The sequence below is a fragment of the Oculina patagonica genome, chromosome 4, assembly GCF_052425735.1.
Source record: "Oculina patagonica isolate OP01 chromosome 4, crgOcupat, whole genome shotgun sequence".
Lineage (NCBI taxonomy): Eukaryota > Metazoa > Cnidaria > Anthozoa > Scleractinia > Oculinidae > Oculina > Oculina patagonica.
In genome coordinates, this window is record NC_135761.1 from 5,310,602 (window position 1) to 5,335,336 (window position 24,735).

At 38.9% G+C, this 24,735-nt stretch overlaps 2 protein-coding genes and 1 long non-coding RNA gene across 3 annotated transcripts in view; 2 read left to right on the top strand and 1 right to left on the bottom strand.

Moving 5' to 3' along the window:
* Positions 1 to 406: 406 nt before the first annotated feature.
* On the top strand, positions 407 to 12,680 carry LOC144649224 (uncharacterized). The gene is made up of 2 exons (XM_078508681.1): positions 407 to 456; positions 11,749 to 12,680. The coding sequence occupies exon 2, from the start codon at positions 11,755 to 11,757 to the stop codon at positions 12,538 to 12,540; it is 786 nt and encodes a 261-aa protein (XP_078364807.1). The 5' UTR covers positions 407 to 456; positions 11,749 to 11,754; the 3' UTR covers positions 12,541 to 12,680.
* Positions 3,059 to 4,137, bottom strand: LOC144652131 (uncharacterized). The gene has a single exon (XM_078512157.1). The coding sequence runs from the start codon at positions 3,931 to 3,933 to the stop codon at positions 3,067 to 3,069; it is 867 nt and encodes a 288-aa protein (XP_078368283.1). The 5' UTR covers positions 3,934 to 4,137; the 3' UTR covers positions 3,059 to 3,066.
* Positions 12,681 to 13,101: 421 nt separating the features above from the next.
* Positions 13,102 to 24,735, top strand: part of LOC144651340 (uncharacterized) — a 29,138-nt gene continuing 17,504 nt past the window's right edge. The window contains exons 1-2 of the long non-coding RNA XR_013570289.1: positions 13,102 to 13,158; positions 14,192 to 14,241. This is a non-coding gene — a long non-coding RNA (uncharacterized LOC144651340). The remainder of the gene's footprint in view (positions 13,159 to 14,191; positions 14,242 to 24,735) is intronic.

Below are 24,735 nucleotides of genomic sequence, written 5' to 3' on the forward strand. Positions count from 1 at the left end.
TTTTACATTGGATCGCAGGCTCAAGTGCTATATTTTTTCTATTATCGGTCAGTAAATTCGGATTTTCGAAACGAAAAGGACGAAATAAATAACCGGGGAGCTCCGCTTTTAGGCTTGGCTAAATCTATTTATATAACTCTCTTCTTCCTTCAACAACAATTTACTTCATATGTACTAGGTGTATTTCACGTACAAGAAGACCTATTCACCAATTTTAGTACTTTTTACCTAAAAGCATTAAAATCCCCGTGATAGTGTCCCTTCAAGGCAGTAATTTATTCAAAGCAGGTGGACTCTTGAACTCCTGTTTTTGACTCTCCTTAAAGGCAGTAAAGAAGATAGAAAATTGCCGTGCAAGCTATTAAAAATTTATTGTTGAAGCGTGTACCCCTTTGACACCATAGGGTAACTACATCACTCGCCTAAAAAGTTCCTCGCAGACAATAGCTGGGAATCGTAAGTATTAAATACCTCTAGATATTTCGATTCACTCTTCCAAATAATGAAAGCTCTCTTTTCTTACGATAGAGACATTTAATTGTCGGCCTTTTTTTTTTTTTTTTAATAATCTTATGGACCTCAACATTGAAACATCATTATTTAAACTTCGGCGGGTTGTACTTTTGCTTGAATTTTAGTACATATTTGTTTACGTCTCGGACCTTAACTTTGAGGAGATTATTGTCCGTGAAGTTTATCTTTCCTATAGATAACATGAGAACCCTCGAAAGTCGCTCTGGTTTATTCCTAAAACAAAATCGCTATCAGTCAGTTACGAGAGTAGTCCGGCCTACGACAGCTTTTAATAACAGTCAGTTTAGTAAAATTTCACTGGGATTTATCAAAGGCGGTCGTAAGTAGGAAGAGCTGGTCGCTTATGAGAAGTCGCAAGGAGAGCTTTACTTTAAAATCTCTGATATTATGCCCTGGTGTTTTTTTTAACTCGTCGCCCATTGCAGATTGTATCACGATATCAAAAACAATATTATAGGAAATTAAGACCATCCCAATAAAATGTTTCGTTTCCCATCGCCCCGTCTCTTGTGATGGTGGGTCGGTCGGTTGGGCAAAAAAAATGAATGAACACTTTACATACATACATACATACTTTATTTGATGAGTAGGTTGGATAAAAAGGCAGCCAAAGGGCTGATGTGGACCTACTATACTAAAAATTAAGAATTACATTTATAAATTTAAAACTAGCACACTAACTAACACTAAGATAAAAAGAAGAGAAATTTACATACATCATTAAAAATATAATAGATTAAAAATTAAAAATATATAAAATCATCCTTTTTATTAGCGACTACTGTTGCCCCCTTGTCAAATGAAAAATTGTCTATAATTTTAACATGTTTATGTAAAATTTGTTTAAAAGAATAAGAATTATCTGGTACTTTAACTAATCTATTTACAAAATTCCAGATTACAGGACCTCTGTATTGTAGGGTGTTTCTGCCAGTCTCCGATTTAAATCTAATGATGTTAAATTGGTTAGGAACACGAGAAGATCTAGAAGTTACTCTTTTAGAAAACAGTTCGCATATTGATTGGGTCGTTGTTTCATAAGAGTGTATCCATAAGAGGACCAGGCAACAGGCGATACAGCTCATATCACCGATTTCGCCCAAACTTAGCATAAATGTTGGGTATGGTGAGCTATTTACTGTGGCAAAACATCAACTCAAAATATTTTATTCCCTTCAAGTTATGGCACCTTTTGCAAAAATGGCCATTTTTCACTAATTTATGCATATTTAATTAGCTGACTTTGATTGACCAGTTCCACAAGAAAAAAAGACTTCTGAAAATAAATTTCACTGCATTATATTCTGTGGTTATTAGGCTTTAAGTACAATAATTCACTTCAACCGTCTGATTTTATTTCTTCTCCTCAAACGGTCTTTTGGAAGGTACACATTTCGTACTGTTGGAAATAGCCTTTAACTAGTGCCCATTATCTCCCATGAGCAACAACTTATATACATTATTCTTACATGGGTAATGAAATCCATCATTAAACTTCACAAAAATGCAACAAAATGTCTGGGGACTTCAATATTCTATTAGTATTGAGGAACTAAACACACGTGACTTAACGATTTCTTGCTATTTCATCAAAATTCACCGAAACACAGAAGCCATTTATTTGCCTCAATTTGGCATAAAATCGGTACGAAATAGCTAATCAAGCATAAATTTATAGATAACAATCAAAATATTGGCGAAGATTGGCAGTTAGGGCATTTTTCGGAGCGTTTTCAGAGCCATATAATTCGGCAATGTTGTGATAGTAAATGTAAAAATAGCAGCGAAAGATTTTCTTCAAAAGCTCGCTCAATTCAACATTTAGGCACATCAAAGTTAAGAAACAAGAAAGTAATACTACATACATGCCACTTATCGACACACAGATGCTTTCTTTTGAAGAATTTGTTCTTCCTCGCTGCACTTCGATCCTTCGATCGATCTCAATTGACATGTACTGTTGCTTTGAGGCGCGATGAACTTAGCCAATACATCGTGGTTCATCCTTCGTGAAAGGTGTAAACAGGTTGTCAATAAAGTCATTCAAAGAGCTGTTTAAAGTTCACGGAAGGGCACTTGTCTCAGCCAGTTTGAATGAAATAAATTTAACTGGAAAATAAACAGCCGCCATGTTGTATTTGTACCTTTGAGCCTGCCGTTTCAGTCAGCGGTAAAGCCGTACACTTGGGCAAGTACGTAGTGTAGTCATCATATAGTTGTTTGACTAAATCCTATATAGGGATGTTCATAGAGGGGATACATAGCCTAGCCCTACACAGCTATACACGCCTATACATAGCCCAACACAGCTACACACAGCTATACACACGCGTGTTCATTTGCTTTAATAATAATATAATAATAAATATATTTTTATAGCGCCTATCCAGGCCTGCTCTAGGCGCTTTACAAATGTTTAAAAATATATATATATATATATATATAATAAAATCAATAAAAATTTTGTTAAAATTAGCTGAAGAAATCTTAAAATTAAAAATTTGCATTAAAAGTAATAAAAAATAAAAATCGCTAAGAGTAATAAGTTTTAAAAAGAAACGTTTTGAGTTTTGATTTAAAAGAACTTAAATTGTCACACGAGCGGATAAAAACAGGCAAACTGTTCCAAAGTTCAGGCGAGGAAACAGAAAAAGCTCGAGACCCATAGGACTTGAGGTGGAATTTGACAGGGTTGAGACGTGAAGAGTGTGATGATCGGAGGGTTCTTGAAGGTTGGTAGTACGTTAGCAAATCTTGAATGTAGATAGGAGATTGTTGATGGAGAGCTTTGAAGGTAAGTAGCAGAATCTTGAATTTAATGCGTTCAGAAACAGGAAGCCAGTGTAGTTCTTTCAGTATTGGAGTGATGTGGTCGTATTTTCGGGAACAAGTGATAAGTCGAGCAGCGGCGTTCTGAACAGACTGGAGCTTTTTTAAAGCGTACTTCGGCACATTATACAAGAGAGAGTTGCAGTGGTCGAGTTTGGACGATACAAAAGCATGGACCAAGATCTCGGTTGTTTTCGTGGATAAGTATTTCCTTATACGGGAGATGTTGCGAAGATGATAAGAGGCAGATTTACAAATAGAACTGATATGTGGGAGCATAGTCATGGTTCTGTCAAATATCACACCGATGTTTCTGGCAAATTGAGATGGCTGAATTATATCTTGACCAAAACGGATTGGAGGTAGAGACTGCTGCGGATTGTGCTTCGAGTAAAGGTAGAGAAGTTCAGTTTTGTCCTTATTCAGTTTTAGCTTGTTAATAGACATCCACTTGTCAAGATCAGACAAACATTCCTCGATTTTTCCGATTGTATTGGTTAATTCGACATCGTTGTTTGTTGAAAAAGAGATATATAGCTGAGTATCGTCAGCGTAGAAGTGAAATTGCATTTCGTGATGTCGTAGAATGTCAGCCAGTGGTGCAGTATAAAGTAAGTACAGGATAGGCCCTAAGACCGAGCCCTGGGGGACTCCACATTTGAGCTCATGAGACTGCGATTTAGTTCCATCGATTAAGGTAAATTGTGTACGGTTGGTAAGATATGAACGAAACCATTCAAGAGCAGTGCCACAGATTGAAAACTTGGAGTTCAATCTTCCTAGTAGAATGTCGTGATCGACAGTGTCAAAAGCAGCAGATAAATCCAGTAGCAGGAGTATAACACAGTGACGATCGTCAATGTCACGCAAAATATCATTGTGTACACGTACAAGAGCAGTTTCACAGCTATGAAGTCGCTTATAGGCTGATTGTAGCGGTTCATTAAGTTGGTTGGTTTCCAGGTAGTCCTGAAGACGTACTGCAACAACTTTTTCAATCATTTTTGAAATGACCTTGAGATTTGAGATAGGCCTATAATTACTGAGAATTTCGTGATCCAGTGATGGTTTCTTGAGTAGTGGCAATAAGACGGCAGTTTTTAGAGAAATAGGCACATATCCAGATTCCAGGGACAAGTTTACAATCCTACATAGTGTTGGTAGAAGCATGTCAAAGTTTTCTTTTAACAAAACAGCAGGCAGAGGGTCCAGGCTACAAGACTTAGACGCAACAGTACGTGCAACCTTCGAAAGTTCAATGATTGAAGTAGGTGAAAAGGCGTTCAGCTGACAGTCAAGCGTCGATTTATCTAAGGTGCAGAAGAGATCAGACGTTACGTTAACTTCGAGTTTACTTCTAATATTGATAATTTTATTTTCGAAGAAAGTAACAAAATTATTGGCTAGTGCTGTAGCCGAGGAACAGGTCGGAGGACACTTTCTTCGCAAATGTTTGTTTTCGTCGGAATAAGTAGCGGATGGTGTTATCTACCGTCTCAACAACCGGGGCTTGATCTTAGCCTTATAAGTAGTGTGCGTTTCTTGTAAAAGTGAGAATTTTTTTCAACTTCTCCATTGAATTTTTTTGATAAATAGTTGAAGAGAAATACACTGGATGCAGTGTAATGTATGCGATGCAATCGGTTTTGATGCTCTGAAATTGAGCTCTGAAATGTCGGAAACCATTAAATAATCAGAGCAAGTTTTTCCATCTTATATCAGGTTAAAACTAGTATGTTTATTGTTTTTTTTGTTGTTTCTGTCTTTTTTTGGGAGGTGGGGGAGGGGGTGAATATGGACATTCGAAGAAATGGCGGTCAGGTTTTCAGCCTGGCCTGTGTACATCTATTCCTTCTGTTCAAATCGTCTATATTGTATTACACTTTGGCAGCTAGGAGACTGAATTTGTACCCACTCTCTTTTTCGGGATCCCACAAAGTTCTTCATCTGTCCATTTACCGATAACCGTCATTACTGCAGTTTTATTAATTTGTTTTAGAAAAGGGCTTTTATGGGGACAAATTTTTCCTCCTGAATGCCCACATTGCAAGTGACGAATTGCGGCTTCAAATGATAATTTTCTTCATCGATCACCGACTCAATTTAAGTGGCTATGTGAGTTACAAAGACGCGAATGCAGACTTTTGTAGAGAGCTTAAACCCCGCATTAAAACTAAACAAATTTATTGTAAGACTAGGACTACGCAAGACGGCAAAACTTATTAGCTAATGTTTCAATCAGCATAGGTAGCCTTCTCCAAGCTTGCTCGGGACCGTACTGGGCGAATATTGGCCCTCGGTCTTTTTTGTACGGACCTCGCTGCGCTCGATCCGTACTGTTAAGACCTCGGGCCAATATTCGCCCAGTACGGCCCTCGCGCGTGGTTAATAAGAGATTTATTTCACGACTGGAAACTTTGTGTATTAAGAATTGCTACCCGGTAGATGTCGTGGAAAACAATATGCGGCAAAACTTTTACGCGCGCCAAAGGAGTTAAAATTATTTCTGTGTTGAAGGTCATTTCATTTTCAAAGCAATAAAAACTCCGAAAAATTTTTACAAAAAAAAATCTTGCAAAAAATCTTGCGCTAAATCGCGCGGGAATTAGTGCGGGATCATCTGGGACAAAACCCGGTCCGATACTTGGAAAATATCGGCCCTCGCGGGACCGGAAGTAAAGTAATCTGATTGGCTGATTTAGTTATTGGCCCTAGGACCGCCTTAGTCGTGTAATAAATGTATATATTTGCTGCGCCATATAGACTGCGTCCCTAAAGGCATTTCGTACGTGAATTCTTTGTTCAGTTCAGCACAGACGCTCCCCCAACTAAAGCACTTGCGCAAGAAACGATTACAAAACCTACCTCGCTATCCACCGTATAGTGATTTATCCCGTGGTAAACGTTATTCTCCAATTTTGCTGAGTTATTCATTTTTTCCCATTTATGCCCCGGGGTAGGGGAATTTGGTCAAAAAATGTAATCGTTATGCGCGGTATTAATCACTATTCCCGCCAGGGGAGGGGAATTTGAACAAGCAATAAAAAAATACAAATGTCTGGAAAGTAACTGGGAGACGTTGAAATTTTGATCTATTTAACTGTGTAGCGTCTTTTATGCTAAAAATAATTGTTTATGTTCCAAAATGACGCTAAATGGCGGTATAAAACTGCTCCGACTTTTCGGCAATACTGCCTTCTTCAGGGTGCCATCCGCAAAAAGGCAGTATTCCCGAGACGTCGGAGCAGTTTTATACCGCCATTTAGCGTCATTTTGGAACATAAACAATTATTTTGATTTGGTTGCCGTGCATGCCGACCGTTAGCCTGCGTAGCAGGCGTCTGTGTAGTTTTTAGCGCGCGTAAAAGAGTGCGCGATCGCGAGAAGGCCACGCGAGGTAAAAATCGAGGAGACGCCGTCTTCTCGATTTTTTCCTCGCGTGGCGCTCTCGCGCCTTTCGCGTTTCTCCCATGCGCGCGCTAGAAACTAACGACGCCTGCCACGCAGGCTAGCCGACCGTTGAACAGAAAAATCAAGAACTCTGTCTCGGTGAAAGTCAAATGGAACAGTATTTTTTCTGGAAAATCTCTTCGGAGACCATTTGTAAGGTTTCCCAGTTCTAGTTTCCCATGCATCAGGTCTCCCATCAACGGAAAGAAATAACAGGAAACTGAGCTACAAATGGCAAGCGACATCTATTTCGGTTAGTTTGCTAATTTTGGAAAGAAGCCTTTCCATTTTTCAGTGGTCATTTCAACCGGTTCTCTCCAACAAATGGTAAGCACCCTAGAGTTCGTTCAGCATCACATTGCGGTAAACACGTCAAGCTGTAGCGGAGGAAATTGTTTTCCCTACGACAATTTGAAAATATTCTCATTTTCATCACAAACGCATCCAACGAACACTCGGGGAGGAAAAGCAAATGATCGCGCGTGTGGTGTGGTCACGCGTGATGGACGCGTGATGCCCAGTGAACAGCCGTACCGCTGACTGAAACGGCAGGCTCAAAGGTAGAAATTCAACATGGCGGCTGTTTATTTTCCAGTTAAATTTATTTCATGCAAACTGGCTGAGACTAGTGTCCTTCCGTAAACTTTGAACAGCTCTTTGAATGACTTTATTGACAACCTGCTTACACCTTTCACGAAGGATGAACCACGATGGATTGACTAAGTTCAGCGCGCCTCAAAGCAACAGTACATGTCAATTGAGATCGATCAAAGAATCGAAGTGCAGCGAGGAAGAACAAATTCTTCAAAAGAAAGCATCTGTGTGTCGATAGGTGGCATGTATGTAGTATTACTTTCTTGTTTCTTTACTCTGATGTGCCTAAATGTTGAATTGAGCGAGCTTGTAAAGAAAATCTTTCGCTGCTGTTTTTACATTTGCTATATCACAACATTGCCGAATTATATGGCTCTGAAAACGCTCCGAAAAATGTCCTAACTGCCTTTTCTTCGCCAATATTTTGATTGTTATCTATAGATTAATGCTTGATTAGCTATTTCGTACCGATTTTATGCCAAATTGAGGCAAATAAATGGCTTCTGTGTTTCGGTGAATTTTGATGAAATAGCAAGAAATCGTTAAGTCACGTGTGTTTAGTTCCTCAATACTAATAAAATATTGTAGTCCCCAGACATTTTGTTGCATTTTTGTAAAGTTTAATGATGGACTTCATTACCCATGTAAGAATAATGTATATAAGTTGTTGCTCATGGGAGATATTGGGCACTAGTTAAAGGCTATTTCCAACAGTACGAAATGTGTACCTTCCAAAAGACCGTTTGAGGAGAAGAAATCAAATTTGACGGTTAAAGTGAATTATTGTACTTAAAGCCTAATAACCACAGAATATAGTGCAGTGAATTTTATTTTCAGAAGTCTTTTTTTCTTGTGGAACTGGTCAATCAAAGTCAGCTAATTAAATATGCATAAATTAGTGAAAAATGGCCATTTTTGCAAAAGGTGCCATAACTTGAAGGGAATAAAATATTTTGAGTTGATGTTTTGCCACAGTAAATAGCTCACCATACCCAACATTTATGCTAAGTTTGGGCGAAATCGGTGATATGAGCTGTATCACCTGTTGCATGGTTCTGCCCTGTTCTCTCACGGGCACACTCATAATATACTTTGTGCATAAGTAACAGTACGGATTTTTTATAGAAGTAGGAGATGGGCAGCCAATCGGATTTCATGAGACATGTGTCATCTGCCATCGTTGAATTAAGGTTATTCACAATACGAGCTGCTCTTGCATGAATATGATGTAGAGAGTTCAGTGCAGAAGGAGAACAATTTCCCCATACTGAGATTCCATATGTTACACTGGGGATAATTGTTTTAAAGTATATTTCCTCGAGAGCCTTCTTGGGGAGGATTCTCATTCTCTTCAGCGCTCCAACCTTCTGCGTGAAATGTTTCTTTACTGAGTCAATGTGCACAGACCATGTCAACTTATTGTCGATTTTAACTCCAAGGCAGGTGGTATAGTTAACCAGATCGATATGGCCAGTGTTGAAGTAGAGGGGAGGTATAGGCCCAACAAAAGAGGATTTTCTTATTATCATTGCCTCAGTTTTAATTGGGTGGATAGTTAGCTGATTTCTAACACTCCACATGAGGACTTGCTTCATTGTTTTGTTTAGTGATGACATAACCAGGTCAACATTTGGACCAATACAGTAGACTGTAGTGTCGTCTGCATACATGTAGAGATCTCCTGAATCAATGTGGTCAGGGAGATCATTAACATATATGGTGTATAGCCTGGGGCCAAGAAGCGAGCCTTGAGGAACTCCATAGCGTACATAGTCAGTGGCAGACCTACAGTTATTTACTTCAGTAAATTGGCGTCTATCAGTCAGATAGCTCATTAGCCATTCATGGAGAGATCCTGATATTCCAATGGCATGTAATTTATGTGATAAAATATAATGGGGAACAGTGTCAAAAGCTTTTTGAAAATCAATAAAAACAGCACCGACGGTTAGATCATTGTCAATTGCTGTCTTCCATCTCTCAGTCATTGAGATAAGCATTCCTTCGGTTGATAGTCCTTTGCTAAACCCCCATTGTTTACAGCTTTTTGTACCACAGCTGTTCAGATGGGTATCAATTATGCTGCAGATCTGACTTTCAAGTAGCTTGCTGGGGATGCTTAATAGTGATATTGGCCTATAATTTGAAACGTCTGCTGGACTTCCTTTTTTCGACGTTTTTGCTTGTTTACAAGCAAAAATGGTAGAATAGGGGTTACTAGACAAAATTTGGAACCACATATTTGTAAACTCTCAAGGGACTTTTTTAATTTCTCAAGGGACTGTTTTAATTTCTCAAGGGATTACTTTCCGCTGTGGGTGATCACTTGCGATTTCGTGGAAAAAACGTGACTTGTCACATTTACAAACGTTATATAACAATTTTAAAAGTGACATGTCAGCTTTCTTATCTCAACGCACGTGTGTCTGAAAGGCGATCTATAAAAAGCGTCGCACAAACAATGGATTGCGTAACTAAAACACGAATAAATAATCACTAGCACTTACATCGCGTTGAGAGCAATGTTGCATGAATCGGCTTTACAACATGCGATCGTATCTACGCAGTTCGAGTGGAATTTCAGTCAAAGACAGCAAAATTCTTTCGTATTTCATCTTTAAATATAATTCGAAAGCATTCACTGTATATGTGGCTTTTGTTTAATCCTGGGTCTTGATATCCGACCCTCGCCGAGCCTAGACAAAACGCAGCTTGAGTGTAACGATTTGTTTACGCAATGTTTTCTCCGACAGTAGTCGGAAATATCCGTATTTTTTTTCGTGCTTTTTCATGGAGCAATCGTAACGATACGGCCTTGAACACATTGAACGGCGGTCTACCTATAACAATTCAAATATAGCGTCGCAAAAACAAAGCGTCGAACGCATATTTTGCTGTTTCATTTCCGTAATCGACTGCCTCGAAAGGTCCTTGCAGTTTTAAAGTATAGAATTGTCAGATCTCGCTGAAATTTGCACTGTTTATTTGTGTAATGTTAAGGAATATGTGTATAAATACCCGGCGCGAACGAGCCATTTTTGACAAAATTATATGGCTGCATTTCCTCCGCGAAGATAGGAAATTGTTAAATTAAACTACAAAGAAACTGTAATGATAAGTTCGAAGAACAATGCACAGGATAAACCTTCGACTCATACTTCATGCAAAAACGTCGATATCTCGAAGAGACTTTGATTTGAAGATTGCAGTAACTTTTGCAATCTTCCATATGTTAGGAAAGCTGGACTGAGACATGCTGTTCTTGAAAACGGTTACCATGCCCTCTAAGGCAGATGGTCCTGCAATAGCTAAACCACGAGAAGAGATGCCATCAGGACCAGATGCTTTGTTAATATTAATTGTCTTGATATCAGCTATGAGTTTGTTGATGTTGACCTCCAAGTCCTGTACAGTAGGGGTAACTCTATACATGAAATGATGGGGTTCATCAGCTTCGGGGAATTTTTCAGCTAAATCTCTGCCAATATTTATGAAATAAGAGTTAATCAATTCAGCTTTCTCGTAATCATTTGTGATTTCCTTATTATCAGCATCTCTGAGGAGATGCTTACTCTTAGATTTACCAGTGGCCTCGTTTACAGTTTTCCAGAAGGATTTTGAATCCTTGGTCTCTGTAAATTTCTTTTCCAATATTGAGCTTCGGCACATCGTAGCATCTTAGATACTTTGTTTCTAGAGGATTTGTAATCAGCCCAGAGATTATTTGTTAAGGGTGTACCATCACAAGCTTTCAAAAGTTTATATCTCTTGTTCATCTCTTTCCGGATCTCACTGTTCATCCAAGGTAGTGAATGTTTTCTAACTTTGGCTTTGCGTAGGGTAATGTGGTTGTTTGCAATTTCATTATACATGCAATTCCAAGCCCAGGTGATGTCATCCAGATCCTTGAAGGAGGAACAGTCCCACCAAGGAGCACTTTCCAGGTCATGTTTAAGGGGTCTGTGTTCATTTAAGAAGCCAGGAGATGCAGAACCGAAAGATTTTGGTTCAGTCGATCTTGCTGAGAATGTTAGAACAATCGTTAATGCCCTTGGCACGAAACGGCCTTGAAAAACTTAGTATCGATGTTTAGGAAACATCACATCATACCAATTGTTGTCAATAAAACAAGATAGTGTGCTTGTAAATTAAAGTACTTGCCTCTTTGACTAGTGAATCTGGATTTTTTTTTACATTTCGAAAAAATAAATTGGTCGGTTGGGGATGAGAAACGAAACATTTTATTGGGATGGCCTAACGCTCCATAACGATTGTGCCATGAACCCGCGTTGGATACGAGGTGATAAATATATCAAGCAACTAATCCTTATATTCCCACAGGTGGCAATGGAGCAGTACAAGATTTGTGTCGTCCTGTTTGTCCTGATCTCGCTGAACAAGGGCAGAGTGGTAGGGCAGCCGAACTTTTCTCGTGCTCGGCAAGTCATCAGTCACGCCGAACGACCGATCAACTACGAAAATTTTTGTGCCGAGGCCTATGCAGGAGGAGACAAGTTGGCATGCCTCATCAGACAAGAGCCCACAGTTGGGCTTCTTGTTTGCAAGACTGCTGTCGTTGACGAGGCAGCGTGCGAGGATGTCATCAATAATGAGATCCAGAACCTTGGAAGAGTATCTGCCTATGTCAACACAGTGGCATTTGATCCAAGACCAATCCATGGCTTGAACTGCCCAGAAAACCCACAACAAGTTTGCAGCGGTTTCCTAGAGGAATGGGTGCATAACGGAAGGTTTCGGCACCTACGTGACGCTATCGCCGGAGGCAGTGTTGCTATAAGGGATCTAGCTTCGCGAGTAAAAAATGATATCCTGCGTCATGTCCCACGAGGAGACGATTCATCAGATCCAATAAGAAGAACAGTGCATGATCTTAGAAATATCCAAAGTTTTATGACCTACGGGAGTGACGAACCAACACAATACCGGCAAATCTGTGATTTACAGGGCTTTTTTTTGAACTACGGGGGTTTTTTAGTAGCTGATGTCCCCTACATAGCGGAACATATTGGCCCCGAAAGCGAGTGCTGGCCAGGTGAACCGACCACATTGGACGTTCTCAATGCTTTGGATGACATTATAGGTTACCTCAGGCGGGGTCCATCGTGGCCATAAATAGCAAAAATTTAAACAACGAATAGAAAATCAGAAAGAAATAAAAATAAATAAAACAATGTACACGAAGTCTGTTAAACGTAATACAAAACTGTACTTCTAAATGTTTTGATTTTGGTTGTAAATATAAAATGCTTAACAGAAAAGAATAAGGACGCAGTCAATTTAAATCTTTTGCTCTTTATTTCTCATGATTTCTGATTTAATTTTCGTTTTCACAGGTAAAGCAGGTGGGCCCTTGAACTCCTGTTCTTTTACTTTCCTTTAAGGCAGTAAGGAAGATCGAGAATTGCAGCGTAAGCTATGAAAAATTTATTGTTAAGTGTGTAACCTCTGATTATAACATAGGTTAACTACATCACTCGCCTAAAAAGTTTCTCGAAATCAACAGCTGGGAATCGTAAGTATTAAAAACCTATGGATATTTTACTCTACCAAATGATGAAAGCTCCTTTTCTTTAAGGCCGTAAAGTGGACTGTTGAACTCCTGTTTTCAAAATTTCTTTTAAGACAGTAACGATTCATTGTTGAAGCGTGTACCCTTTCATATCATAGGTAAATATAACTACATCGATATCACTCGCCTAAAAAGTTCCTCGAAGCAAAAAGCTGGGAATTGTAAGTATTAAATACCTCTAGATATTTCGCTTCACTCTTCCAAATAATGAAAGCTCTCTTTTCTTACTATAGAAACATTTAATTTTCGGCCTTTTGTTTTATCATCATGGATAGAAACTTCGGTGGGTTGTACTTTTACTTAAATTTTAAAACATATTTTTTTTGTCGCGGACCTTAACCTTGAGAAAACAACTATCAGTGAAGTTTATTTTCCCTAGAGACACATAAAAACCCTCGAAATTCGCTCTCGGGTTTATTCCTAAAAATAGTTGCGATCACTCAGTTACCGGAGAAGTCTGGCTTACGACAGCTTTTAATAACAGTCAGCTTAGTAAAATTTCAACGGGATTTCTCAAAGGCAATCTAAAGTATCAAGAGCTAGTCGCTTGTGAGAAGACGCAAGGAGAGCTTTAACTGCACAATCTTTTATAGTACACCCTATTTTTTTTATTACCACACTGTTTACAAGATACTACTTACAATTCACAATACAGTGGCAACGGATCAGAAATGCTACAAATTAATATAAAAAGCGATGAAAATCTTTCCCTAAACAATATAAAGAAACTATAGAGTAAACATAGGAGAAGGCGAAGAAGTTGTAAGATAGCTGTTAATATATACTTATAGAAGGTGTTCTATTCTATAATTATAAATGATTTTATTAATAAAGTCCGAGATTGATAATGAATCGTTCTGGAGTTTCATTTTTTAAATATAATAACACATGTATAGAAGAGTGTAGTTTAGCTTTCTCTTTAATTCATCATTCGGTGTATTGGGAAGGCCAAATAAAATCTCTTCAGTTGAAGTGAAAAGGGCGAGTTGTTGGTTGAATTGAACCACTGCAACACCTGCTGAATGAAAGACTTTGTGAAATGACAGTCAATAAGCGTATGGTCTCTAGAATCCGTTTCTCTGCAGTATGTACAATCTCCATTCTCCTTAATCTTAAATATAAAAAGCTCCTTTTTAGTTAAAAAAAACCTATGAATTACCTTGAAATGAAATTCTCGCAACTTGTTTTCTTTAGCAGTTTTGTGGACAGCTTGGAACGTTTTCTTCCAGTTGGTGCTTTCGGAAGTAAGTGATTTTTCCAACGTAAAAGTACAACCTTTTTGTCTCGTGACGTCATGACGTTGTCATGACGACACGAGATAATTCTACAGGGGGAAAGGTGCATTCCATGCGTGTTTGCTTTCTGAGGCCGCCGAATTTTCCCGCCATGTCAATATTTTTCCCGCCATGTCAACATTTGCTTTGTGAGGCCGCGGAATTTTCCCGCCATTTGTTTTGTGATCTGAGGCCGCCGGAATTTCATATCAAAGAACAGATAATGTTTCTTTACAAAGGTCGCAACTAACGCGCTGGTTTATCAAACAGTAGGTTAGGAGCATTTATTGTAAAGGGCTTATTATGTAAAAATACAGGCACGCTAAAAAGAGATGACGTTTTTTCTGAACTTGCAGCAAACGAGCAAATTTTAAGTGGTCCAACAGGCAATAAAAATGGAACAGAAATAAGGCCCCTTTTAGCTGGCAACAGTGCCTATCCGCTAACGAACTGGCTAGTGAAACCCTACCCGGACAGAGGACGCCTGACTCAGGAGCAGAGAAAGTTTAAAACCTAAAGTTCGGTGCGCTACGATCTGTAGTGGAACGAGCATTTGGCATGTTGAAAGTTCGTTGGAGAATTGTGTTGAAAAAGGTTGAACAAAAAACGAGCATCCTAAAAAAGACTATGATTGCTACGTGACTTTTGCAAAACATTTGTATTGAAAGGGGTGACCTTTGTGGCATGAATAACAACAATTTAATAACAGAAGATAAACGATTCGATAAAGACAATTATTTTGATGCCAAATCTTTAAAAATGTCAACTGTGGCGTTTGTTTGTTCCATTTGCCGCTCTGGGCGTCACGGAACATTTCAGCCGATCGTTCAAATCTTGCGTTGTGCTGTTCCATACTTTTTCCCACATTTCAAAAAAAGAACTCTGCCAGTCTGGAGTCGTACTTTCTTGCCTTTCTTTTTTCAGGCGGTTCTGATTCATCGAGAGAAACATTTACACTTTCGATTTGCAAAGCCTCGTTTACACTCGGCTCTGAGGTAAAGGTAGAACTCAATGTATGACCGAAAGAGGGAAATTTTATTTGAGGAGTTTTCTTAGGATTGAAGAGCAGAAATGTCAATCTAAAGCGCAAAACATACATTGTTTTGTATTTTTTTGACCCGAAGATTGACCTGAGTCAAGAGGCACTACATGTAGGTTCATATATCCTGCTGTGAATTCCACGCTACAATGAACACAACTTTTATAGACGGCAACAACAGCCATTTCAGTGGATGAATGAAACTCTAGATGTGACGCATTTTTTTTTTCTTTAAATTAGCTGTACGCTTTTCAATTTTGGATATATTTGAGCTGCAGTCAGCAGTTATCAAGAAAAATACAGACATGTTTTACGTTCTTAAAATAACATTCTAACCTTTGCGAGATTGTACTGAAAATCAATGAAATTAATTGTAACTCAAGCAGAAAACGCGTAAAAGAAGAATTAAATACACCAGGTTATAACAAACGCATAATACAATGTACTAACCGAAAGAGAGAAATTATATTGATGAGTTTTAGAACGGATCTGAAAAGCAGAAGTGTCTAATAATCAACAAGATGTCAGTAGATGGACCTGCCTGTAAAGTTTTCGTTGTCGTTGTTGTGCATATAACGCTAGTATACCGCAACTTAAATTGAGCGAGAAAAGCAGTTTTTAACATGAAGCTCTAAAATCTCTTTGGAGTGTCTTGTCTTGTGGTCGCTTGTAAAGTTTTGATTTGTGCAATTGTAAGATGTATCAGAATAACAGCTTTACTTTGCCAATTTAAAGAATAGCGTGCTTTCATTTGATATCTATTATTTTATCTTGAGAGTTTTGGAAAGTAGTTTAAAATCATTTCTGTTTACAACGCGTAGGAAAATGGTGCAGGTTTCAACAGGATATTTACTGTTACAACTGTATTTATAGAGATTACAGTCGTGGAATATAGCAGATATAGCTTTCATATCAACGTAACTAGTATACGATGTAAATATCAGTTGTTCGATCTGTAAGCATTGTTCTTATCTTTGTGTAGACAACTTTTTTTAAATTAGCCGTGGGGTTAAAGAGGGATTGTAATCTAAGCAATTAGTTGGCGGTTCGGGATTGTTTGAACAAAAGGTTTGAATTGTTTGAATCGTTAGTCGATTGAATACCCAACCATTTTAAAGTTATGACCAGTTATGGTACAGCGTAGCTCTGTGTAGAAGTTAAAGTCTCTCTTTAAAAGTGAGATTTGATAACGATTTTGTGCGAGTTAAACACTACTACATAGTTTATTGCGTACGTTCGCGCGGAATCACGTGTCAAGCAAGATCGAATGTTTCCTATTAAGCAGAACCTAGCAGAATATTTCATTCAGTAGATTTCATCCAATAACCCGTACGAAACATAAGCCGTTTATGCAGCGCTGTTTTAGCCACTCATGAGCGCTGCAACCAGCGCTGCGTGTAGGTTGCGCGAACGCTGTTTTCGTAGCGCTGCAGAAGTTTCGAAAAATGACTGCGTGAGTGCTGCAGGAGCGACGGTGAGCGCTGCTCGAGAGCTGCAGGAGAGCTGCTGATCATAACCCACACGAAGCCATGGGGTCGATAAAGCAGCTGTAAAGCAGCGCTTTGCAGCGTTACTTTAGGCTGCAAATACGACCGAAGCGCACGGCGCTTCCCTGATACACTCAGTGAGATACAAAATACATCACGCTAATATGACTATGCAAAATTTGCTAGCGCTAGAAAGACTACAAAGTTTTCTAACTAAAAGAAACGTACACAACAATCTATCTTAGTAAATCAACAAATCAAAACTTTATTTTCATTATCTTGAAGTCCAGCAATCGCACAGTCTATGATCTAGAGTCATCGCAAACAAAATTATGAGCTAATTAAGTTTTTATATGCTCATGAGTTTTAATTATGAAATCAGACATACAAGGTTAAGTATAAACTATAACATCGTCAACATCCATGTGATTTGGCGAAACTTCGAAATTTAACTTGCTTATTATTGCAGTCAGTGGAGTTGAAGATAATTAAAATTGAGCAAGAAAATTTTAAGCTACGGAATTTTTAAAAAATATACCCAAATAAACAGGCAAATTCGTTTCTGTTTTTGTAAGTATGCAGGCTCACCTCATTTTCTTGTTCTTTTCTTTGGGAAATTGCCTTTCATATTAACCCAACGGTCTTGCAACCCTTTCATTTTCACAACAGATTGGAGAAAATCCTGAAATATCCGAGCCGACAAAACTGCAATCACACATGTTTCTTCTTTGAGCGATACTGGTTTGTTGCACAAAATCACTGCTTACGTAGAATTGGCTGTAGTGAAAATCAGTTTTCTGGGAAAATCAAAGAATAATTTCCCAGATTGTGCATATACAGAAGCTTCTGGCATATATAAATAAGAAAGTTCTACAATCCGCCTGCTTCCAGAGCTTCGTTCCCGCTTCAACGGTTGAAATTGTAACACGAGCATGAAACACTGAAACAAAACATGTTGTTAAAACCAACCAATCAAGTTATAGTACATATCTCTGAGATCTCATTCCGGCAATTCCATCACGTATCGTATGGTTAGATACAGTAATTTCTGCACATGAAAACATTGAAAATTTTCTCTTATGAGAGCGGATATAAGTACAAAATGGTCCAGGCAAAATACCATTGGGAAGGTATTTATTTGAAATGGCAACATACACTCGAAAATTTGGAAAAAAAAGAATGACAAGAATGGTAGATCAAGCTGTAACGTAAGTACATTCTCGAGTATCAATATTGTAGTACATAGTTTTGTTCACGAACTCGCCGGTCACCGTTTACATGCAGCTGAAAATGTTTTAGTTTTGTTCCACAGAGCACTCTAAAATAACGATATCGTGAGATGTAGACTCAGAGTATTAATTTTATTCTTAATAAACTTTCAATCGATGGGCCGTTTGCTTTTGTTTATAAACACTCAGAACACTGTTTTACCTGCACGCGTGACCTTCCAACCTCCAAGTACGCAAGACTGATTATAAGTGTTTAAAATGATATTTTTAGCAGTTTTAATGATTTCTTTCAATGTGTTGCTGCTGTAGCTTTTAAGCATAGCTGTGCAACGTTGCTTTATGAATGTTTTATCGCCGGAAGACAATGTTTACATCTGATACTCATTGCAGGTTTTACGCAGCGTCTTGCAGCACTGCTTTACCGCTGTTTTTAGTTTGTACAATTTTGCAGCGCTTCTGCAGTGCATGATATTCTGGGTTGGCAGCTTGAGCGACTCACAAGTATTGCTTTAACGACGCTTAAGCGCTGTGCAACCAAAAAAGTGAACTAACGCAGCGCTGCAGCCAGGCTGCAGCGTTGCGTCGTTCGTACGGGAAGCAGGCCAGAGTCTAAGGGCGGGCCGGCCGAAATGACTGTAATTTACACGTTCTTCAGCCGCTGCGTTGTAGCTTTGGCGTTACAAAAACATTAAGACCTGCTCAAGAGTGACCAAAATCAAATTTTTCCTTACAATATCAATACTAAATCAGGAGAAAAGGTTATGAGAATTAACAAAATCATCACCACTCGCATGTCATTATCACACAACAGGCTAAGCGTTCACGAATAAACACCCAAAGCGATGTCTCATATAGCGTGAAGAAAGCACATGGAAGTCATAGTATAAGTATACAGTAGAATGTATGCTTAGTGAACCAAAGTGCAATACAGCGTTTTTCCACAGCTAAGTATTGGAGTCCTATAACTGTTCAACGGCCAGATGCTGAGGTGTACTTTGAATTTTGTTTTTTACATGATGTTACATACACGCTTTTCAATTTTCGATATCTTTGCAAGCAATAAATAGACATGAAAAGCGATCTCTTTTTTAAATAAACTCTAAAAAGTGACACGAGACACTAAGCCGACATATAATGGCATAGATCACGGCGAATATGACCGGAAAAGCTTAAATTGTGCCTCTCGTGTTACTGTCAATCACTTTCAAAGCTTCTGGGTTGAAAACTAGGCTTTCTGTTAGAGTATGTAACATACTACGCTATCATATACATGAATTTATGAAAACCAGGTCAAAGAAAAGTCTCCTCGGTCTCTTTGGTCATGTAGCTTTGGGGCTTAAGTAGGCTTAAAAGAAGGCCTTAAAACAGAAAAAAAATGATAAACAGCGCGAAAGGGTTAATAAGTCAAAGGAGACGAGAAAAAAAAATGACATTTCTTTTAGTTTTTATATCGCTGTGGCTATATGCCCGGCAGCCGGGCACGGTCTTAAATAGACTAAATGCCCGGCAGTCAAAAAACTTTATAGAATTTCCACTGAAAGATTCTTTTAGACTTCGTGAGAGTATTAGATGTGTTTTTTAGAAATGTCGAGCGATTACAAAAACCATGTTGGTTTTCTAGTTGACGAAATATCTGAACTTGGGCATACCATAAAATCGCTGTGTTCCCGACACTTAGAAAATTTTCGGCTCAGCCCGGCATTCAGAAATACTCACCAAATTCCCGAAGAAAGCCCCATTCAAACCTAATGAGAGTATTCGATGTTTGTTAAGAAATGCCAAGCGATTCTAAAAATTATTTTGGTTTTGTAGTGGACGAATTTTCCGAGCTTGCACATACCATAAAACCGCTTGTTTCTCCACACTTGGATGTGTGATCAGACTGCCGGGCACGGTGTCAAATGCGCTAAATGCCCGGCAGTCAAAAATGTCACCAGAAATTTCAGAAATCGCTTCATTTCAAACGAACAGATTTTCAATAAACAACAGTACACAAGGAGGCAACAGCTAAAGCAGCTAGCAGACGAGATCACGAAGCGAGGATCGAAAGTCTTCAAACCTACACATCACGTGCTGCAAATTTCCCGCTAAGAACAAGCGTCACTCATGACCGGAAGTTGTCATGGTGTCACGAACTCAGCTTCGAAATCTACTATGTCTACTACATTTCGTTTCAGCGTAAACCAACCGTTAGATTTGAGATCTTTAAAACTTTTCAGGATCGCCTAGCACTTCTTAATCGGCATATGATAGTTTGGAGGTGACATTGTTTGACTGCCGGGCATTTAGCGCATTTGACACCGTGCCCGGCAGTCTGATCACACATCCAAGTGTGGAGAAACAAGCGGTTTTATGGTATGTGCAAGCTCGGAAAATTCGTCCACTACAAAACCAAAATAATTTTTAGAATCGCTTGGCATTTCTTAACAAACATCGAATACTCTCATAAGGTTTGAATGGGGCTTTCTTCGGGAATTTGGTGAGTATTTCTGAATGCCGGGCTGAGCCGAAAATTTTCTAAGTGTCGGGAACATAGCGATTTTATGGTATGCCCAAGTTCAGATATTTCGTCAACTAGAAAACCAACATGGTTTTTGTAATCGCTCGACATTTCTAAAAACACATCTAATACTCTCACGAAGTCTAAAAGAATCTTTCAGTGGAAATTCTATAAAGTTTTTTGACTGCCGGGCATTTAGTCTATTTAAGACCGTGCCCGGCTGCCGGTCATATAGCCACAGCGTTTTTATATCGTCTACTTCTGGCCAGAAAAAAACGTTTTCGACGGATTTCGCACCAAGCGCTGAAAATAACGTTGACCCCTTTTTCAAAAAATCAGACATATATATTTTTAGTTGGATTTTGAGCCTTTCGCGTGAGAACCTTTTGTAGTTGGAATAAACCTTTGTTTTTATCTTTAACTGTGAAATCGTGAAGTTCAGCGCAAGCATTCACGACAAAGGTTTCTGAATTGACAAGTGAATCAAGAGTTTCGTATATCGTGTTGTGAATGTCACAACTTTTATCGAGCGACAAAAGTAGCTTTAGTTTTAGTTCAAATTTTAGGGGTGAGGAGTCTAAATGTTTCTTTATGTTAGATGCACGCTTTTTAATTTTCGATATCTTTACAAGCAATAAATAGACGTGGAAAGCGGTCTATTTTCAAATAAATTAAACTCTGAAAAGAGTCACGAGACACTAAGCCCAGAGGGCTTTTGATTTTTCATCGTCACCCATTGCAGATTGTATAACACTATCAGAAACAAGGAACCTTATTTTAGGAAATTAACGCTCCCGATTGTTCCATGAGCCCACGTTGGATAGGAGGTGGTAAATAGCCAACGAGGCGCAAAGCTCCGAGTTGGCTTTAACGGCATATTGTAAAACATGGAGTGGAGTGGATTTGTAAAACATGGACTGGAGTTGTAAAACATGGAGTTGTAAAAGGTGGAGTTGGAAAAGGTGGATTTGTAAAACATGGAGTTGTAAAAGGTGGAGTTGTAAAACATGGAGTTGTAAAAGGTGGAGTTGTAAAACATGGAGTTGTAAAAGGTGGAGTTGTAAAACATGGAGTTGTAAAAGGTGGAGTTGTAAAAGGTGGAGTTGTAAAAGGTGGAGTTGTAAAAGGTGGAGTTGTAAAAGGTGGAGTTGTAAAACATGGAGTTGTAAAAGGTGGATTTGTAAAACATGGAGTTGTAAAAGGTGGAGTTGTAAAACATGGAGTTGTAAAAGGTGGAGTTGTAAAAGGTGGAGTTGTAAAAGGTGGAGTTGTAAAAGGTGGATTTGTAAAACATGGAGTTGTAAAAGGTGGAGTTGTAAAACATGGAGTTGTAAAAGGTGGAGTTGTAAAACATGGAGTTGTAAAAGGTGGAGTTGTAAAACATGGAGTTGTAAAAGGTGGAGTTGTAAAAGGTGGAGTTGTAAAAGGTGGAGTTGTAAAACATGGAGTTGTAAAAGGTGGAGTTGTAAAAGGTGGAGTTGTAAAACATGGAGTTGTAAAAGGTGGAGTTGTAAAAGGTGGAGTTGTAAAACATGGAGTTGTAAAAGGTGGAGTTGTAAAAGGTGGATTTGTAAAACATGGAGTTGTAAAACATGGAGTTGTAAAAGGTGGAGTTGTAAAACATGGAGTTGTAAAACATGGAGTTGTAAAACATGGAGTTGTAAAAGGTGGAGTTGTAAAACATGGAGTTGTAAAAGGTGGATTTGTAAAAGGTGGAGTTGTAAAATAGGAGTTGTAAAACATGGAGTTGTAAAACATGGAGTTGTAAAAGGTGGATTTGTAAAACATGGAGTTGTAAAAAGTTGTTTGTTTACCTTATTATAGTGGTTTGTTTACCTTATTATAGTAATACGGATCAAGTTTGTCCGCACTTGAGAATTTCTGCCGCGCAAAACGATTTTCTAAGCGTACGTGATCCAGCTAGCGCGGGCGACGATAAAGTTCGCCCCAGGCGACCATTGTCAGAATACGATACCACCAGACGATCTGTAAACAGATATCCCATGACGGCGCTGGATCACGTACCTCGTTTTGCACGGTGAAAAAAATATTAAAGTGGACAAAGTTAACTCGTGATACTCGGATAAGTAAATTATGAGTTAGTGTTCCATGAAATTCCTTTCTCTCGACTGTTTTGCTTGATGGTTTTTGCGTCGCGACGGCGTGACAGTTGCGTGACAGTTAGTTTTGACCTGAAATTGTCTAATGATTTTAACTATTAAAAGAACATGACAGTTGTTATCAGTTAACTATTACTTAAATGACGTGTTTTCATCGTGTCTGATTGGGTACGTTGATGGCATGGTTAACTTAACTTCTAATGAGAATACGTGGCCAGCCTGAGCTTTGTTATATAAAGAAAAGATAAATTCTCCTAAAGTCGATCCAAATGGCCGGAAATGGTTGCAGGCGCGCGTTAAGATAAACAGATGTCTTGTCGGGGCAATTCTTTTCCATCTCGCCGGCTTCTGGCCAACATGGCCGGCATTTTCCAGTTTCCTTTGGCCTTTGCCACCAAAAGGAAAAAGGCGTTAGATGCGTTCGAAAAACTACCCCAATTTACCTGGAATCAGTTGTCTAGCCAAGAGGTAGTTGGCAAAGGCTCGTTTGGGGCGGTTTTTATAACCGACTATTCTACTACATCACAGCCGGCGGAAACCGTGGTTGTCAAAAAGCTGTTGAGTACAGCCAAAGAATTTACCGACCAATTCATAAAAGAGGCAAAGATATTAAATGGTTTGGCACATGAGAACATTGTTGCATTTAAGGCAGTATGCAAGGAGCCCATAGCCATGATGTTGGAGTATGTATATTTTGACCTTGAGATCTTCGGCGGCGATGACAAGGTAAGCTCACTAAGTGACTTTTTGAGTTGTTTGGACCAAAACGACTGTCAAGGCATTGAGTCAAAATTCTTGACAAAGATTGCCAGCGACGTCCTCGACGGTTTGAAATATCTCCACGAGAAGGACATTGCTCACCGAGACTTAAAACCCGCAAATGTTCTAGTGAGCAACCAACATTATCGCGCAGAAACTGATAGAAGTAAGCTTGCCATTGCTTGGGAAAGAGAGCCAGTTGTTTGCAAATTAACTGATTTCGGCGAAAGCCGCTCGAAATTAATTCAGACGAGAAGTATGTGCGAATCAAGAACCGGAAATGTCGACAGAGGCACCATTCCATATATGGCACCATCATCTACAATTACCCTTTTGCCTCATCCACCGCTCCCTCATTGCCTTGTTTTCCTGGGCAGAGCCACGGAGCAACAGAAAACATGCAGATTTCCAAACCTCAACGTCCAAAACCACCCACAGGAATCTTTGCATTCGCCTTGTTGTCATTTCTTGACAGCAAAGTGTCCCGGTGTTATGGTTGCGGACAGTCGCTGAAGCCAGGAGGCCTGGTACCACAAGCACCAAATGATCTTGTTGTAACAACAAGACTGCATCGCAAGTACTTCAAGGATGGCGGGCACCATGTCTCTCCCGATGTGTCTTCGATATATTGCCATGTCAACCTCTACTGTGTCACCACTGCCTTTCCTGGCTTCCAACCAAACCTATGCCAACTGCCTTCAGACCTGTTACCATTCCTTCTTCCGGAGCATAAGGCTATGGCTTTCAGCAAACTAGGCGTTTCTGTTTAGACTTTTTTAACATTAAACCATTTTTCTAACCGAAAGATGCCGGCACTTAGTTACAATAACGTTACAAAAAAATCGGAATTAATTAGCTTAGTTATCTTACCTGACAGCATTAAACAGGAAACGCAATTGTTTGTAATTGAACAATAATGTAATCATGGAATATTATTATTCAATTTCCGAGAATTTTGCGGCGTTTTAAGGGATTTACCATTTTTTATGGGAGGGTAGTATGAAGATTTTTCCTATGCAAACCTTTTTTTTTAGTTGATGCACCTCTGCAAACATTTTTTGGAAATGCGAACTATATTTTCTTGGTCATGCAAACCATGTTTTCTTATATTTTTCGTACCCTTCCCCCCCCCCTCCAAACAATAATGGTCCGTACCCAAGATCGTGTTATCCTGCGCATTTCAAACATTTATAAAATTCTAATTTAATTTCTAGTTTTCATGTGACACATTATGCAGTGAGGTGTAGGTTATTGAGAATCCGTCATAGTCATAGGATATAAACAACTTAGTAGAGGTTTAGCCTGACGGAAAAATATTGCACGTGGCTTA